The 13,959-nt window shown below is 45.1% G+C and overlaps 2 protein-coding genes across 4 annotated transcripts; one reads left to right on the forward strand and one right to left on the reverse strand.

Moving 5' to 3' along the window:
* Positions 1-116: 116 nt before the first annotated feature.
* On the reverse strand, positions 117-6,847 carry strada (STE20 related adaptor alpha). 2 transcript variants are annotated; one of them, XM_037476918.2, is made up of 13 exons: positions 6,726-6,847; positions 5,985-6,061; positions 5,523-5,580; positions 4,135-4,163; positions 2,742-2,844; positions 2,504-2,625; positions 2,237-2,345; positions 1,996-2,119; positions 1,656-1,827; positions 1,426-1,530; positions 1,016-1,275; positions 889-931; positions 117-764 (listed from the first exon to the last, which is right to left on the reverse strand). In XM_037476918.2, the coding sequence occupies exons 2-13, from the start codon at positions 5,994-5,996 to the stop codon at positions 609-611; spliced, it is 1,293 nt and encodes a 430-aa protein (XP_037332815.1). In that variant the 5' UTR covers positions 5,997-6,061; positions 6,726-6,847; the 3' UTR covers positions 117-608. The 2 variants fall into 2 exon arrangements, with proteins under 2 accessions (XP_037332815.1, XP_037332817.1); XM_037476920.2 differs by lacking the exons at positions 4,135-4,163; positions 6,726-6,847 and having other exon boundaries at positions 5,985-6,063.
* On the forward strand, positions 6,821-13,920 carry ddx42 (DEAD (Asp-Glu-Ala-Asp) box helicase 42). Of its 2 annotated transcripts, none has more exons than XM_037476914.2 (18): positions 6,821-6,947; positions 7,676-7,907; positions 8,015-8,165; positions 8,259-8,320; positions 8,731-8,767; positions 9,116-9,268; positions 9,390-9,494; positions 9,652-9,771; positions 9,857-10,033; positions 10,135-10,263; positions 10,358-10,457; positions 10,540-10,587; positions 10,666-10,763; positions 11,056-11,332; positions 11,483-11,709; positions 11,820-11,930; positions 12,104-12,208; positions 12,514-13,920. In XM_037476914.2, exons 2-18 carry the CDS (start codon positions 7,699-7,701, stop codon positions 13,225-13,227), a joined length of 2,823 nt encoding a protein of 940 aa, XP_037332811.2. In that variant the 5' UTR covers positions 6,821-6,947; positions 7,676-7,698; the 3' UTR covers positions 13,228-13,920. The 2 variants fall into 2 exon arrangements, with proteins under 2 accessions (XP_037332811.2, XP_037332812.2); XM_037476915.2 differs by having other exon boundaries at positions 6,852-6,947; positions 7,697-7,907.
* Positions 13,921-13,959: the final 39 nt, after the last annotated feature.

Below are 13,959 nucleotides of genomic sequence, written 5' to 3' on the forward strand. Positions count from 1 at the left end.
TCAAACGTCCATGCAGACAAAAACCACAATGCAACATTCACTTCTGACATAAGTAACATCACACTCCGAGTAAGTTAGAGAAGATACGTACAGCTAGGCTCCAAAGGTTAAACTTAAAACAGGGGCCATGCGTAACCTCTTTCCAAAGAGGTGAACATGTTAACACAAGGAGAGGGTTAAAAAATGTGTGTAACATGCTGTTAATTTAGCTGACCCTCGACACGCAGACCTTTCCATGTGGCGCGCTGCGATGGCCGGCGCTCTCACTGAGCAGAGAGCATCCCCGCCAAATGTTTAGCAGCAGCAGCAGCTTTCCGCCGATTCATTTAACAATAATCTTGAGGTCACTGCTCCATCCACACCCCCAGATCGTCCTCTGAAACCTCAGCAGCAGCAAGAGGAATAAAGAGGTGTGTGTGTGTGTGTGACTGACTCCAAAAAGAGGCAAGGTGGCTGCTGGTTTTTAACCTTTAGAGAACAGCAACTCCTGTTTAGCTTAAGATTGAAATTATTTACAAGGGGACCATTACAAAAACACAGCTCGTCCGGAGTGCTCAGTGGTCTGTCCATTAAAACCCCGTGAGTGTCTCTCCACCACCCCCCCGCTGTCAGAAGTCCCAATCGTCCACCTCCAGGTGGCTGAGGTCCGACTCCAGACTGGCCAGTCCGGAGGGAGTGTCCTGCGGCTGGGAGCTCTGGAAGCTGGTGATCGGGGACACGGGCCGCAGCAGCTCGGGCAGCGCCTCGGAGGGCCGCCGTTTAATCTGCAAGGGGGATGAGAAAAAAAGAAAAAAAAAAATAGTTAAATATTACTTTTCAATGCTGCCACACAGCAAATGTCCAAAAATGTCCTGAACACCGAGTCAAGTGGACAGATGTTTTACACACCTGTTTGAAGAATGGATGGCCTATGAGAGTGGTGGCGGACGGCCTGGAAAGCAAAACAGGGAAAGAGTCAGTGTCTCGAACGCGACATTTCCTTCACCTCCAAAGCACCGCGTGAACATGAAGGAACCTCTTTTCCGCGTCTCGCTGCAGACAGAGCTCAACGAAGGCGTGGAAGTGCGGGGAGAACGTGCGGTTGTACGGGTGTCTGCCCGTCGACCCCGAGGACGAGGGCTCCCCGTTGGAGTGGCGAACACCTCCGGCTGCCGGGGCCTCGCAGATGCCTGAGTCCGCCCCGGAGCGAGACGGCTTCATCGACAGCTCCTCTGGTGGGATGGTGGTGGTGTCCAGCAGACACGGCACCGTCCCGTTTAGTTTCTCCAGCAGCATCTGGAAAAAAAACCATCTTTACCTATCAATTCAGTAGCTCTCTTTTTCCCAGTTTTGAAAACTAAGAACGCTTAATCTCTGAGCTTTCTTGCTACAGTTCAATTGATGCAGACGAACAGGGAGTGGGGGGGCTGCAGGGTATCTTCTGACCTGTGTAGCTGGCATGTCTTTGAAGGGCACGTGTCCATTGGCCAGTTCACAGGCCGTGATACCAACGCTGTAGATGTCCGACCGAGAGTCGTAGCCCTCCAGGTTCTAAGAAAGAGGGGGAAAAAAAAGCTCTGCTGCTAAATATATCGTAGGAAGGCCGTTAATCCTTAACTTTGGTGACACATTCAGTATTATGTAGCGCTTCACGGCGGAGGAATGCAGTACGCTACCTGCTGCAGCACCTCAGGGCTGAGCCAGGGCAGCACTTTGACGCTGTACTGGGGGAAGTCGTGGACAACTCTGGCCCTCTGGCCGTGGCGGATCAGACTGAAGATGCTCCGCAGACCTGACATGTAGATCTGTCCGTCGGCTGAGATCAACACGTGGCTCGCCTTCACACTCCTAAACGTGTCCCAACAGATTCCAAACCAGCGTTGACAAGCAGAGTGGCAAGTTGGTCTACCAATAGTGGTAATTTATTATAATGAACTACATTATGCAAGACCGAGGTACCGTCTTGATCTCAAATGTGACATAATGGCCTCTTCCTAATGTGGGGGTGTAGCTTACCGGTGCACATATCCCATGCGGTGGATGTATTCAAGCGCTTTGAGCATGCCCAGTAAAATGTATGCGATGGTCAGCTCAGTCATGCCATCAGCGAAATGTGTGCAGATCAGATCTCGGGCTGACCCTGAAAAGAGCATCAAACAGACAACCACGGTGAGAAAGCGACGATTACAGGCTGCGTCTCAACTGCTGTTGACTACGTTTGGTTAAACACAAACGACAGCTGAACTATATTTCATACCATAAGCCATGAAGGGGGAGATGACCCAGAGCTCATTCTCGGCTATAAAGACGCTCTTGAAGGGTACAATACTGGAGTGATGAAACAACTTAGACACATGTAGTTCGCTCTGGAAGAAAGACAAAAAGGAAAATGTTCATCTAAATCTGTTAGGCATAAGACGTCAGCAGTAAAAGGGCAGGGAAGTTAATGAGAACACAGAACACACAAAGACGAGGGATTATATTACAAGTAGGAGGGATGGAGCCGAGTCATGGCAGCGCAGACCTGCAGGTAAATGACCATGTCGTTAGTGCAGGACTCCAAGTTAATCCGTCGGATGGCCACGTGCTCCCCGGTGGGTCGGTATCGAGCCAGGTTCACCGTCATCAAGTTGTCCAGGCCGTGGCCTAAAACACGCACACTTCATTTTAGCATCCTCCAGTCTTTGGAGTATTTAGGTTGGAGAGATGCACGTTCTTTCAACTGTGATGTTGTTGACAGGTGTGTGCCGGCCATCACGTACCGATGACGGAGAGGAGCTCGTAGCAGCTGCTGTCGGGCTGGAAGCTGCCCATGGTGTCCCGGCGTGGGAGGGAGGTCAGACTCTCCCGGCTGTCCTCATGGGCCTGCAGCCAGAGGAGAGGAAAGAGAGCGACTGAAGATGGGCCGGGGCGCTTGACCTCACTTTGCTACGGTGCGCGACTGCTCGCACGTGAGAACACTTAAATGATCACTTAAAAGGAGATAATGAGGTGCGTTAGCGTGACCCACCAAAGGCATAAGGAATACAGACACACAATCTGTAACACACAATTGCAACAAAAAAAATTCAGTACAAGCGACTATTGTTCATTTAATAATAAAAATATTCCAATCAGTGCATGTTTTAACGGCAAAAGACATTTACGATTCGTTTCAATTTGTGAAAACAGCAGAATAGCAGATGAACTACTGCTTCTATGAAAACATTGTCATAAGACAGTGTAGCAGATACAAAGTGCTGCCTTCCAACAGAAAAGTTAATTCCACAACTTTATGACCATGATGTAAATGAATTGCAGAAGTTGAATGAGTATTTGGATCAATTCCATAGTGACCGAAATAAAGACACACATTCAAATTAGCATTGTGCACTTCTTTCTGCACATTTGTACCTCACGGGCCGGAGGTAGTTTCAAGATAAGGATTTTGACACACACATCTCTGCAAATATCCTTACAGGTAAAAACCAAAAGCTGTTCCATATGTGGACGGTTCTCTCTGGATGGGAAGTCCAACGGTGCTTTTTGGTGTCTTTACTGCACATTAAAACTGGCACGACGAGCAAAGCCAGGCATCAGCTCAGTGAAAATCTGTAAATGTTCATCTAGCCACTGTGCAAACTGCCTGCGTGCACAGATTCAGAGAGGGGTGGCCATGCCTCGCTGAAGCTCTGTCCATAGAACTCGATCCACCTCCGGCCCGACATCAGGGAGGGACCCCGTCAGCTCACCATGAACACAGTCAGCACAGGCGCGCTGGGTCAGAAACGAAAGCTCACTCTGCACCGAATTGGACTCTTAGTGAGGGGACACAGAGACACCGAAATGGGCCAAACAGTGTAGTTACCTGGAGCAAAGCGCGTTAACACTGATGACTCAGAACGGACTACTTGGATGAGACATTTTCCATCTCCAACAGAAGCACTGGTGAGTGAGGTGACCGTGGCGTGTACAGCGTGTGTCATCAGCTAGACACTCATGCATGAGTAAATGTGCAAAGCCTTGGGGTGGTGGTGGTGATGGGGGGGGGGGGGGTGTTGGATTCTTTTACATATAAATCTGCGCGCGCGCGCACACACACACACACACACACACACACACACACACACACAAAGGGCGAGTTGTGGGAGATGATGATAGGAGTACCACACTTACTTTCCCGTGAGAGAATCCCTGAGCTTGCTCTGAGGTAGAGAAACCACATGAATGGCATAAAGACATGTACAAGCACAGAACAAGAGAAGGATCCGTGTCTACAGCCGCTCCTGAACCGGGCAGCGCAGCTTCGTCCCTCTCGCTTGACCCCGCACAAAGTGACAGATGAGAATCAATGCAAGTGGCACTTGTGGGAATACGTTAAACCTGAAACTACACTGGGAAGAAAAACAACTAAAAAACAATCTAGCTATGCCCTGGAGGATCCTTCTAGATATTATGTACGGCCATGGGAATACTGCACAGCCAAAACAGAAATGATACACTTAAACAAACACGTAACATTGAGCAATGCCAGAAAATGAAGCAATGGAATAAAGCAACCCGATGCAATCCATAATATGCAAAAGCTTTGATAATGTGCCTCAAATGACACTAAGGTGAAACATGGCACATGAAGGAATAAACAAACCACAAATGAACAGCAACAAACATGATATGAAATAACTAAATAATGTATGCATGTTTTTCATATGACACATTTGTGTTGTCTAGACCTTCAGAATAATGAATTATATTACTAAGATACCAACAATCAAATCCTGCAGTAGTGTGGAGGACCGATTTACTATATGACTGGACAGTAGACGGGTCAGTTCATAGACTAAGTGAGAATGTCAAAAAGACAATGAGAACTTCTCCTACTTACTGAAACACTGAGGATGTAAGACACTAAACTTTCTAAATCAGGAAAACAGTTGTTCATTTGGATTCCTGTCAACTTGAACGTATACTATGCTGCAATTACATCATGTAGGAGATACATCAATGCATTTAAACCCAATTTCCATGTAACACTCATGTTAAAGGTTTTCACAGCTATCTGCTCACATTCATAACAATTTCATGAAAGCATAGGTGCAAAAGAAAAACTAGGCCAAACCTGACCGCTATCTCAAAGCTCTGCACAACACTGAGCTCGATCCTTTGTTGTATCTATATATTTTATCAAATTCAGACTTTATTGCCACAAAAAAGTTACCACAAGACGATGAACTCAAATTGGTGTATGGCAGAAAACAAACATATAACAAATGGGCAACCTCTTCAGAGTGATTTTGTTTGTGCCACACTCGGATAAATCATTGTAGAAAAACTAAATAATGAGGAAGCAAAGCTCAAGACAGGTCACAAATGGACCAGATGAAAGACTTTCATGGTTGTAAATTGACGGTGACCTCTGGGCCAATAGATTCACTTAGATCAAAATATCAACAATAGTATATTGTTCCCTTCAGTTTGTGCTCATTAAGGTCCTAACGTAAAAGCAGCAGTTTGGAAAAGTTGAACTATTTTGTTTGTGTATCTCAGTGTGCTTTAGACCTCACCTCCAAATAAGTCCAAATCCCGCAGGCTCTCCACACTGAGTTTCTCAGATACCCAACGCTGACAGACAGAGACGGTTAATAACAGTCATGGAGAGAGGAAAGAAAAAAATGCAAGCAGAATGAGGAAACATATTCAAAGCTGTTGAAGATAATTCATGCTGACTTAAAAAAATTCCGGTTTCTTTCCCTTGTATAAAATAAAAAGTCGTAAAACATTATAGCAAGTTTTGTCTGACAGTAGTTCTGTGTGAATAGCAGTACTGGTCCCTATACAAACTTTTATAAAAGATAAAGATGAATGTAAATTGTTTGCAGTGAAAGCAGTCGTTTTATAATATGATTTGCCTCATAGGAATTGACAGTGGATTACAATACGAAGTAGAGTGTATTTAATCCTAAATCTAGGATTAAACCGGCCTTGAAAGGAATGTGCCGAATATGAGCTACATGGTAAACACTTACAAGAAAAGACATGGATCCTCTTGAGTGGGTTACATATAAAAAGTTGAAAACACAGCCAGGGAAAACCTGTGAATAAACTGAAGCAGAAGATGTCACTGTTTGGGCTGACAAAGCAAATGCTGTAAATGTATACCTTCTTTTATTTGGCTTTTTCTTTTTGTACTTCATTTATTACTTCATCAGTTATTGGTGTCACTGAATCAGATGAGAACTAACCTCTATTTGAGAGGGATTACCATTATTACTTTGATATCCTATAATAGTATAAAATACAAATTGCTTAAAAATATATATTTTTAATGAAGTTTTATGATCATGAAATTACTTTAGAATTTGGAACATAACCAAACGGATGAATTCTAAACCTTGTACATCAGAGCAGTATCCATCCTTAGACAGTTTGGGTTTTGAGTGATAATAATATTTATTCATGCTGAATTTCAGGTTGACAACAATCAACATCCAATGTGTTATAATGGTGGCTGTGATGCGAACTGCTGCTGACGATGCTCAACGATTGCGAGCAAACTAATGTACATTTGAAGAGACAAAACAAAAATGAATAACTAATTTGTAGTAGATAATTCACAAACTGGGCACGGCTATTCCGAATGTCTCGCGCTAAAGCGAGGGCGCAGCATGGCTAGCAATAGAAGATTAACGTTAACGTTAGCTACAGCATCTACCTTGACATAATTAAGCAAAAATAAATGCTTTTATTCAAATGTCTTACTGACTTACCTATTTCGTGTTCAGAACAGCAATGCCTGCCCGATGAATGCTATATTTCAGGATAATTTATTCAATCGGCAATCCTTTCCAGCGGGATGTTTTGGTGGCTCTCCGCTACGCTTTGAGCGTCGCAGTCGCGCACTAATGACACCAGACTCTATGCGCGCACAGATGACGTAGGCGCCTCTGGTCTTCTGAAAACATTCGAGGTTTTACTGAAACAAGAAACAGGTAAAAACGCCCTCTTTGCCCCTGTTTCAAACTGATTGATACATTCAACCAGCGCAGAAGAAATCGTACGCTTATCGTGTTAGTGGAATGCCGTCTAACTTCAACCCATTCTCGGGCTCTCGTAGCTAGCCTCGCACACCCCTATCTCGGCCTCATTTTTGCGGCCTAGAGCTAAGGCTAACGGGTTGCTCAGTGTTATGTTGTTATAAAGTTGCGGTTTAAAAACGAACTGCCCTGAGCCCGCAGCTGAATGTTCATGGTGTAATGGTTTGTTTCGTCGTATTTAGGAAATATTTAATTAGCTTTAGGTTAATTAGGAAATTATTCTTTTGCAGAACCTTATGATACCTGAATACGGTACGGTTGCTTTATTCTGGCCAATGTATTATAATATTTGTCTAATTGTTTAATCTGCACAACTACTTAGATTTAGTTAAAGAGAGCCCATTTAGGAACATACCACTACAGTGCTGGTACGCTATAGCCAATAATAATATGCCTCTGATATAAAACGTAATTTAGCGTTACTAAAAGATAACAAACACTGCAAATCAGGTCACTGCAGTCAGGGCTACATTTAGTAATTTGCTTCATGAGTCATAATTGGTCTAATTTCAAGTAAAACTGTCATTTTTCCTCCAAATACACCTTGTAATAGCGGCCCTTTTGGTTTAAGTGTTTCCCGCGCTGTAACACAGTGTGGAGATAAGTCTGTTTTTGTTTGACAGGTGTTTTATTTTACACCACAGCCATGAACTGGAACAAAGGTGGTCCAGGTGTGAAGCGGGGCTTTGGATTTGGAGGATTTTCGCTTGCGGGGAAAAAAGAAGAACCTAGTGCTCCAAAGGTCTCGAACACATCGGTTGGAGCCCCCGGATCAAGTGGATATGGGAAGGGCCAGCAGCTGCCATCGTTTTACAAAATAGGGACAAAAAGAGCCAATTTTGATGAGGAGAATGCGTGAGTAATGTACCTCTTCCACACAAAAAACATCTGTTCATTCCACTCACTTTATGATTTTTCTTTTTTGGTTACAAAAAACCTGCTTCGTTGTTATTTCAAACAAGGTATTTTGAGGATGATGAAGAGGAGTCCAGCAGCAATGTGGATTTGCCGTACATTCCAGCTGAGAACTCGCCTACACGGCAGCAGATGCAGGCTGCTGGTGGGTCAGACAGTGAAGATGACCCACTGGACGCCTTCATGGCAGAGGTTGAGGTGAGAAGAGACTCTGAGTCCGAGGAAAAAACGCTTAGAAGTGCTATATCTGTTGTTTTTGCTAACAATGTTTCTGCTCCCAATCTCCACCAGAGCCAAGCAGCTAAAGACATGAGGAAACTAGAGGAAAAAGAAAAAGAGAAAAAGACGGCAAAGTAAGATTTAGATCTTTTCATCGGTTTGATTTTTAGTCACTTCTGAGGTCTTTAAGCAGGTGCTTGCTTTAAAATTAGCAGAGAATTAAAAAAGATCCCTCGCATAAATTATTATTTTGCGAGCAAAAATTTAAGCCCCCTAATTTGATATAATAATGCTGTTAATTTTTATGTAACCCCTAAACTATTCACTGTCTTAAATACCAAATAGCTGTTATCTTTATGCATTAATTACATCTTTAAGTGTATTTGATTACTGGCACAAAGCATGGCACGTCCACACATCTTTTGGTGGCTTAATAGATTTGACCAGGTAAGCACTGACCTTAGTCATAATGGGGTTGTGGGCTGTCTTGGGTGTATGAACAAGCCGCAGGGAAGTTTTTTTTTTTCTCCGCTTGTCATTTCAGGGGTATTCGTGATGACATTGAAGAAGAAGATGAACAAGTGAGTGAGCCCTCCAAAGTTCTTCATCTACTACATCGTTGATCAGAGAGTTCTCCAAACCAAACGGCCCCTTAAAATCAACCCTCTCTAATGTATAAGGCCCCCCCCCCCGCCCTTCCCTCTGTCTGACCATGCAGGTTGCATTCAGGATTATTCTGATGGAGTTGTATTCTCTTGTTATTATTCTTGCCGTCTAGAAAGTGTGAAAAAGCATATTTCATTGTTGTTTGCAATTAATATTGTTGAGCTGAATGTCTCCTCTGGTTTTTGTGAGTTACGGGTACTGGGACACTGTGTTACGCAGCACCCAGGCTCCGTTTTTTACATGAAGTGTTGTGCTCTCTGCAGGAAGCCTATTTCCGCTACATGGCAGAGAATCCCACTGCCGGGCTGAGCCTAGAGGAGGAGGATGAGAACATTGACTATGACAGCGACGGGAACCCAATCGCTCCCGCCGCCAAGAAAATCATTTTGCCGCTTCCCCCCATCGACCACTCCGAGGTAGAGTGGACACATCTCATTGCAAGCTTACAGTAGAGTGTTGTCTTAACTATGGTAACCTATTTTCTGACTTTAACATTTGTCAAATGAGTGATTCAGTTGCAATTGTTTTTGTCAACAGATTGATTACCCACCCTTTGAGAAAAACTTCTACAATGAGCATGAAGAGCTCAGCAGCCTGACAGGAACTCAAGTGTTGGAGTTAAGGCACAAATTGAACTTACGGGTAAGTCAGGGATTCATGCAAATAAGTATATAAATGTTACGTGGCTAAAATGATCACATGTAATAGTAGTCATTACTATTACTGGTGACTATGGAAAAATCTTCGGTTGTACTCATCCCACATGACAGATGTTTTTTCTTCTTCTGGTCTTTCTCAGGTATCCGGTGCAGTCCCTCCAAAGCCGTGTACTAGCTTTGCTCACTTCAACTTCGATGAGCAGTTAATGCACCAAATCCGCAAGTCCGAGTACACTCAGCCCACACCGATTCAGTGCCAGGTATAGTGCAAGTTTATCTTATGGTCGCATTATTGTTTGGTGTTTAATGTTTCCTGGAAGATTTCATGAAGGGTCTTGCTTTTAGGGTCTGCCCATAGCTCTGTCTGGACGTGACATGATTGGCATTGCAAAAACTGGCAGTGGCAAAACGGCAGCCTTTATCTGGCCCATGCTAGTTCACATCATGGACCAGAGTGAGCTCAAGGAGGGGGAGGGGCCAATCGCTGTCGTTGTGTGTCCCACCAGAGAGCTTTGTCAGCAGGTGAGAAACGTGAAGGAACCGAGGCAGCCCTTTGCTTCAGTATCAGAACAGAGAAATGCGTCGCTAAGTGGTTGGTTCACTAATGTGTGTCCCGTTACCAGATCCATGCAGAATGTAAACGTTTTGGGAAAGCCTACTCTCTGCGTTCGGTGGCCGTTTACGGAGGAGGCAGCATGTGGGAGCAGGCCAAAGCTCTGCAGGAGGGAGCAGAGATTGTGGTTTGCACTCCGGTAAGAGAAAATCCCTCGCCGTGCCTCTTGAGATGAACATGCACGCTCCTCTGCTGCAACAGATGGGAGATTTAGTGTTTTTGTGTTTGCACAGGGTCGTCTGATTGACCACGTGAAGAAGAAGGCCACGTCCCTGCAGAGGGTGTCGTACCTGGTGTTTGATGAGGCAGATCGCATGTTCGATATGGGTTTTGGTGAGTTGGCATTATCAGTGTTGCACCAACAATGTTTTCAACTTCTTTTAGGCCATTACAGCTGATTGTTTTTGCCTTTCAGAATATCAGGTTAGATCCATCGCTAGCCATGTCCGCCCAGACAGGCAGAGTAAGTATTAACACAAAGCTACTTTGTCACGGACACAAGGGCGTCAGAGCATTTTAAAAATAATCTTTCCCTTCACAGCCCTTCTGTTCAGCGCTACTTTTCGAAAGAAGATAGAGAGGCTTGCCAGAGACATCTTGATCGATCCTATCCGTGTGGTGCAGGGAGACGTCGGAGAGGTATTCAGCATCATGCAGTATCTGATAAAGATGTGGCTAAGCAGCTGGATCTGCTATTGTAATCCTGTTTCCAGTGTGCCTCAACTTCACAAATAATATACCATTACGGTAGTCCTGATAGAAAGTTTCATTGAACCTTTAAAACAATGTCAATCAGTGTTTTAAAGGCTCAAATAGTTCTGGCTTAGTAAACGTGAACCACTGTGGCAGCAAATGTTTTTAGGCGCATGGTATTTACAGACAGGCTTCACATGAGGATCCCTTGTTTTAATTCCCTTACTTCCCTGACCAGGCCAATGAGGACGTCACCCAGATGGTGGAGATGCTTCACAACGCGACTCAGAAATGGGACTGGCTGACCCGGCGGCTGGTGGAGTTCACCTCCACCGGCTCGGTCCTCATCTTTGTCACGAAGAAGGCAAACTGTGAGGAGCTGGCTACTAACCTGACCCAGGAGGGATACAGCCTGGGCCTCCTGCACGGAGACATGGACCAGAGTGAGAGGAACAAGGTCATCAGTGACTTCAAGAAAAAGAATTTGCCCGTTTTGGTGGCCACTGATGTAGCTGGTGAGTTCAAGAGGCGGTAATGGAGATGGGAGAGGTTTTCTACTCCCTTCTTTTTGTTTCAGTCCAGTCTTTTGTTAGACAAGTAAAAAATGCTAACAGATAAATGCGTTTTGACGCTTTCCTGCTTTGTTTTTTGGCTTTCTTCCCAAGCTCGTGGTTTGGACATCCCATCCATCCGCACAGTGGTAAACTACGACGTGGCGCGAGACATCGACACGCACACACACAGGATTGGTCGTACTGGTCGTGCTGGAGAAAAGGGCGTTGCTTACACTCTCCTCACCAACAAAGACACAACATTTGCCGGCGACCTTGTGAGAAACTTAGAGGGAGCAAATCAGGCCGTTTCCAAAGAACTGATGGATATAGCGATGCAGGTGAGATAGATAAGTAGATTTTATAAAGTTGTTTTAAAAAGGCTTTTTTTTCTTTTGGGATAATTTTTTATTTTATTTTTTAACTTTATGCTATTCACATTTTTTCTCAGAACCCATGGTTCAGGAAATCCAGATTCAAGGGAGGTAAAGGAAAGAAGATGAATATTGGCGGAGGAGGTCTTGGTTACAGAGAGAGGCCTGGCCTCGGGGCGGAAGGTTCTGTGAGTTCAGTGTGGCCTCACCATACATTTTTTTTTTCATCCCATAATAATATAGTATAATATGTACATTTGAACCACAATACCCAACCCCACCTGTAAACATTGACCTGACAGCACGGTGGTAACGCTGTTTCTTTTACATTATGGATTAACTTCTGGTTGTTCTTCTGCAGGAACGCAGCAGCAATTATTTGTCCGCCAGTAGCTTTGAAGGCTTCAGCAAACAGACCTCCGGGGCGATGGGAGACCGCATGTCTGCTATGAAGCAAGCCTTTCAGGTATAACTCTCTCTCTTCTCTAGTTTGCTCGCAATTATTATCTTTATTATATCTTACTATTTCAATTATGTACAAATGTCTTTTTCTTCTCTTTCTTGATCTTAAATTTCTAAATTATTCTTTAACATTTTTAAAGAGTGACTTCTCAAAAGCAAATATTTTTTAAGTCTACTCTATTCACATCAGCAACAAATTCAAGTTGCTCATTCTGTGAGGTGGTAAAATGCATAATTTCTTGAAGGAATTATTACTTGCTTCGCCTTTCAGACAGCTAATCTCCTCTCCTTGTCTCCTCTCCTCTGTAGGCTCAGTATAAGAGCCACTTTGTGGCCGCGTCAAGCGGCCCCCCGAAGCTCACCACCAAGTCCAACAGCTCGTCGTGCTGGACGAGCGCCGGCAGCCTCAGCTCTGTGCCCACCGAGTCCGCCAACGGGTCAGAGCGGTCTCAGGGCGCCACCTTGTCCATGTCCATGTCTGGCTTTACCAGCGCCGGCAACCTGAGCTCTGTGCCCACCAGTCAAGCCAGTCCTCCGCAGCACAGCTTCCCTCCACCCGCACCTCCCCCACAGAGAGACATCCCTCGGGAGAGACACGGCGACGACCGGGGACGCCACGACAGCTACCGCGACAGGGGCGAGCGCCAAGGTGGGGAGGAGCGCTACGGAGACCGGGATCGCCACGGAGACCGCGACCGCCACGGGGACCGGGACCGCCACAGCAGCAGCAGCAGCCGGCACAGCGATGGCCGCAATGGGGACGGAAACAAGAGGGACAGGGAGGATCGCAGGGGCGAGAGGGACGGGGGAGACAGAGGGAGCGGTGAGGGGAGGGACAGGGAAGATCGTAGGAGCGAGAGGGACGCGGGAGACAGAGGGAGCGGTGAGGGGAGGGACAGGGAGGAACGGAGGAGCGAGAGGGACGCTGGAGACAGAGGGAGCGGGGACGGCAGGGACAGAGGAGATGATAGCTTTGCTGTCCCTGAACCACCAAAGCGTAGAAAGAGTAGGTGGGACAACTAATACAAATTTATCTATATATACATCAATGGAATACTGATGGCTCCACGGTGAGCTCGTTGGCTGTGTAGGCAGATAGCAGAGCATTTCAGAGGAGGGCACCGGACCATAGGGGGGGGAGGACTTTAAATAAAAGTGTACCGTGAGGTTGATTAGGACCTCACAATGATGTTCCAAGCTCAAAAGAGTGTGTCAGACAGATGAACTCAAGCAGCTCAGAGACAGTCACTGTACATGTATCGTTAAGACTGGTGTGGGCCAGTAGAATCGGACTACAGAGCTGTAATGAATCCTGCTGTCTGTAAACAATTCAAAACTAGGATTATTCGGGGGTTTTGTTTTGTTTCCTCTTGCTGAGCTCCTCACATGCTTTTGTGTTTGTAAACAAGAGGGTTTTTTGTTTTTTTTGGCCAATTCTTTGCAAAGTGTTTGTGTTTTTGCATTTTGTCAATGTACAAAGCTAACTCTTAAACCGTTGCTCTGTGATGATTCAGTCAGACACACAAATGTTAAAACATTGTAGCTATTTTTGTGTCTGTATTCAAGTGCTTGTGAAGTGTCTTTCTTTGGAATTTAGTGTGTCTATGCTTTTGAAATGTTTTCCAAGGAATGCATTTGTTTGTATGCGAGGAATATGAAGTGTTTGTTCACACGTGGAAAATTAGGTTTTGATTAAAAAGATTCCTTTGGCATCTACTTATGTGTCTTCTATCAATGGCAGTCAAAATATCGATT

The sequence above is a fragment of the Pungitius pungitius genome, chromosome 12 (genome assembly GCF_949316345.1).
Source record: "Pungitius pungitius chromosome 12, fPunPun2.1, whole genome shotgun sequence".
In the NCBI taxonomy this organism is placed as follows: Eukaryota; Metazoa; Chordata; class Actinopteri; order Perciformes; family Gasterosteidae; genus Pungitius; species Pungitius pungitius.